Genomic DNA, 4,149 nt, shown 5'->3' with positions numbered 1-4,149 from the left:
GCAAAAGACATGAAAAGACTTCACAAAGGAAGACATTAGGATAGTCAACAGATACATGAAGAAATGTTCAAAATCACTGGCTATCAGTGAGATGCAAATCAAAACAAGAGACACCATCTCACCCCAGATTAATAACAGAGTTTATCAGGACAGTAAACAGTAAGTGCTGGAGAGGATATGGAGAGATTGGAACTCTCATGCACTGCTGGTAGGATTATAAAATGGTACAACTACTTGGAAGATATTTTAACTGTCTTCAAAATGCTGGAATATACCCCAAGGAAATCAGAACTGAGATACAAATTGAGTTATGTTTAACTATGTCTTAGCAGTGTTACTCATAATAACAAGAACGTGAAAACAGCTCACATGCCCACCAACAAACGAATGGATTGAGAAATTGTGGTACATTCACACAATAGAATATCATGAAGCACTAAGGAACAACAATTTCATAAAATACTACATAACATAGTAGTGTCCAGAAAGCATTACACTGGGTGAACTATCTTAGTTTCATTAGGGCAAAATCTGTATAACGCCACTACTGTGAAAACTGAAAAGTAACTGAGTAAAATGTGTATAAACGTTTTAAAGGGAAAAGGGGAAGGGGGTAGGTGAGGGGAAAAGTGAAGGAACAGGAAGGTTTAACAAAAATAGGGTGATAATAGGCATGGGCCAATTGTAATTAATTGTATAAAATGCAATGTATAGAATGATTGCATAAAACACAATGTACATGAACGAAACACAAACTATATGAATAATGTTTTGCAAACCAATAAAAATAAGTAAATAAAACCCAACAACAACAACAAAGATGACCTGACACCACTATTACCACACTGGCCTTGAGCCGGATGGAGATTATAAGCAGAAGTCTCATCCACTTCCTAAATAACATGCTTCCGGAAACTCTATGAACTCTGATAAATGTTGATAGTTGTAGAGGAACTTCAGGCCTTTTGTTGTAGGGTCGCTATGAGTCGTGCAGACTCGAAGGCAATCAACAACAACAACAATTACAACAGGATAAGGCAAGCTTCAGATCTGAGTTATAGTCGACTTGATGGCACTTAAAAACAACAATAACAACATCAGTTGCTGTTCATTTTTCTTTCCTAGGCTATGTGCCTACTTTTTCCACCCATGATACACTAACTAGAGGAAGGGTACCGCTGCGGCTGATCTGAGGTTGGAGCCGTTCCAGTCCTCCAATCGCGGGCGGCGCTGTGGAATTCTTGGCACCACCAGCCCAGCCAAGGCGTCGCTCTTTTCAGGGGGACGTCGCTCCCTGCCACGCCCCTCCTACGGCGGCGCGGTTTGCAGAAGTGTTTCTAGGAGACAGAGCGGGCTGGGTGCGCCTGCGCAGTGCGCCCTGGTCTGGGCTGTCTGAAGGGTGGAGGTACTGGCCGGCCAGCTGAGGGAGTCTGGTCTCTGTCTCCCGGCTTTTCTCTGCTCCGGGGCGCCGGTGAGGCTGGCAGAGATCTCCTCAGAATGGAGCACATCCGTACGACCAAGGTACTTAAGGCACGAGAGAACTGATGTAGAGAGTCACCAAGGCTCGGCCACCCGACCGGGGATAAAGTGGCCGGGCGGGGCCGCTTCCCGGCGGGATCCCGGGCGAGCCGGGTCCGGGAAGGGAGGCCCGGCGGGATGGGGTGTGTAGGCGCGAGTGGGCGCTCAGGCTGCCGTGTTCATCCAAGTCGAGCTCCGCGGAAACCGCTGGAGTCGAGATGCCGACACTCTGAGCTGCTCAGGAGGGTCTGGCGCCGCCCGGGCAGCGCTCCACTTTCCCCAGCACTTTCGGGGCGGAGGCCTACATCTCGGCTTCCAGTGGGTGGCCACCTCCGGTCCCCGAAAACCAGTCCTGATAAGGCGATTCGGTTTATGCTTCGCTGTCCTGGGTCACGGGCTCCTGGTGCAAGTTTTAGAGCAGTACCCTGAACCGTGGCCACTGTCTTGTCTCGGTCTCCATTTGTTTCTTTGAGCTCTATTTGGCCTTTTAAGGAGCACGTTGTGGGTGAGGTTAAATCACTCGGCTTGTAAGCAGAAAAGTCAGCGGCTGGAAACCACCAGCAGCTGCTGGGCGGAGGGAAGGTGTGACAGTGGGTTTCCGCATGTATTTGCAGCCTTAGGACTTCTCTGGAGCAGAACTCTGAGGTTCTCAGTAAGTCAGAGGCGATCCGATGGCAGAGTTTTTGGGTGTTTTGTTGTTCTTGCTTTTTTTTTTTTTAAATGCTCGGACGCTGACAAGTCGAAGGTTGCTTTTGGAGTGGCTTGGAGGAGAGAGATGTGTCAGTCAGTCGGCTTTCCAAAGCCTAGGAGACTCTGGGCAGCTGTCTTATTGCTACCCTGAAAGGCAAAGTCGAACTGCTGCTGGGTTGTAAGGCTTTAGTGTCTTTCTTTTGTGGCGTCCCACTGGTGTGTTCTGAACGCCAGCCATGGTGCCACCAGGGCTCCTTGCTTTAAGTGCCAGGAATTAGTTTAAGGGGGTTTGTGGAAAACGCAAAAAAAAGTTATCAGATATTTTTGTTTGTTTGTTTCCCTTCAAGGCACAAGTATATTTTTCTCATTTCAAAAAATCTTAGGGTCTTGCCAGCATCTAAAGATATTTCTAAATTTTTTTTATTGTGTGTCACTCATGTACATTTTTTAGCCCCCCTTCCTCCACCCACCAAACTCTTGTACCCTGTGATTTCCCCTCCTTCCCTCCTACAACTTCCCTGCCCCCTCTGCTTCCCTTTTTGTCAATCCATACACATTTCCCTGGTTATCCTTCTGTTTTTTCAATAATGGCCTTAGTTCATCCAGCGTCATGCTCCCTAACCTCTCTCGTGCTACACAGTATTGTTCAAAATTGCTGCTCCTGAGTGCTGCATAATATTCCATCATGTGAATGTGCCGTAGTTTTCTCAATCTAGTTTGTTGATGGACATTTGGGCTGTTTGTGTGTTCTTGTTGTTGATTATCACCTAATGGTCCAACAACAGTTGGAATTGTTTTTAAAAAGAATTTGTTAAATCCTGTGCTTAGTTTTTGTGTGAAAGACATGAGATTTTATTTGATAAATTACCAAATATTCCAGTAATGTTTTTAAAAAATAAAACTTGGAAATGACAACAAAAATGTTACCAAATTACATATGCACAACAGCTAAGCTAAACAGCTTTGGGAAGGAGGAAAATAGATTGAGAGCTGAACAATGGAATCTCGTGATTCTAAGGTCATTTGGAACTCAACAAAAGGAGCCTCAGTGACGCAGCATTTAAAGAACTAATCAGCTAATCACAAAGTTGGTGGTTTGAACTCTGTAGGAAAAAACCTTTGCTTCTGTAAAGATTGTACAGTCTTGGGAAAACCCTATGCAAAGTTCAACTCTCTCCTTAGGTAGGTATGAGTCAGAATTGACTTGGTACATGAATAAAATCAGCCTAACTTTCCTGTTATGCTGAAGCCATCAATCAGTTACTACTCATTTCGCAGTTACCATTCATTTATGGAAGCAGCAGATAAAAGTTATCTTTATATGTTCCAAAGAGAGTTGCCAGTAAGTGTTATACAAATCTTTTATGATATGCACAGAGTTTTTTAGAACTCATTTTGACACAGAACAAAATTGACAGTGTTAAGAATGGACTCCTATTCAAAGAACAGAATTCACCTGGAACTCTAGAATTCAAGTTGGTGGCATTTAAAGTTTGAAAACAGAAGGGTGATTAATAACTAAATCAATGGATGGGGAAACGTGGAAAAGAAGGGCATCAGATCAGATCTTCCACTGGTTAACAGATTAACAGGAAAGTAGTATATGTTTAATGATTGTTTATATTATTTATGTATTTGAAAAGTAGTTGTTGCTATGTTGTTGAGTAATGGTATATTTTTGGTTGCATGTTCGATCAGTCTCCGATTGTAAAAGTTGGTAAAAATCTTCTATCTCCTCTTCCTTGGCTCTGGTTTTTGGTGCATATATTTGAATGGTAGTGGTTTTCACTGGACTTCCTTGTATGCGTATAGATATTATCCTGTCACTGACAATATTGTACTTCAAGACGGATCTAGCAATGACTTTTTAAACTATGAAAGCAACTCTATTTTTCCTCACTTTTTCATCTCCAGAGTAATATATCATATGGTCCTCTGACT

General features: G+C 43.4%; 1 protein-coding gene across 1 annotated transcript in view; it reads left to right on the top strand.

Moving 5' to 3' along the window:
- The first annotated feature begins 1,497 nt into the window (after positions 1 to 1,497).
- The window catches only part of MTMR6 (myotubularin related protein 6), a 49,603-nt gene continuing 46,951 nt past the window's right edge, over positions 1,498 to 4,149 (top strand). The window contains exon 1 of the mRNA XM_006894115.1: positions 1,498 to 1,521. Coding sequence (XP_006894177.1) covers positions 1,498 to 1,521 — 24 coding nt within the window. The remainder of the gene's footprint in view (positions 1,522 to 4,149) is intronic.

The sequence above is a fragment of the Elephantulus edwardii genome, unplaced genomic scaffold (genome assembly GCF_000299155.1).
Source record: "Elephantulus edwardii isolate Elephantulus edwardi_28Jun2011 unplaced genomic scaffold, EleEdw1.0 scaffold00135, whole genome shotgun sequence".
In the NCBI taxonomy this organism is placed as follows: domain Eukaryota; kingdom Metazoa; phylum Chordata; class Mammalia; order Macroscelidea; family Macroscelididae; genus Elephantulus; species Elephantulus edwardii.
This window is presented reverse-complemented; position numbering and strand designations above follow the sequence as displayed.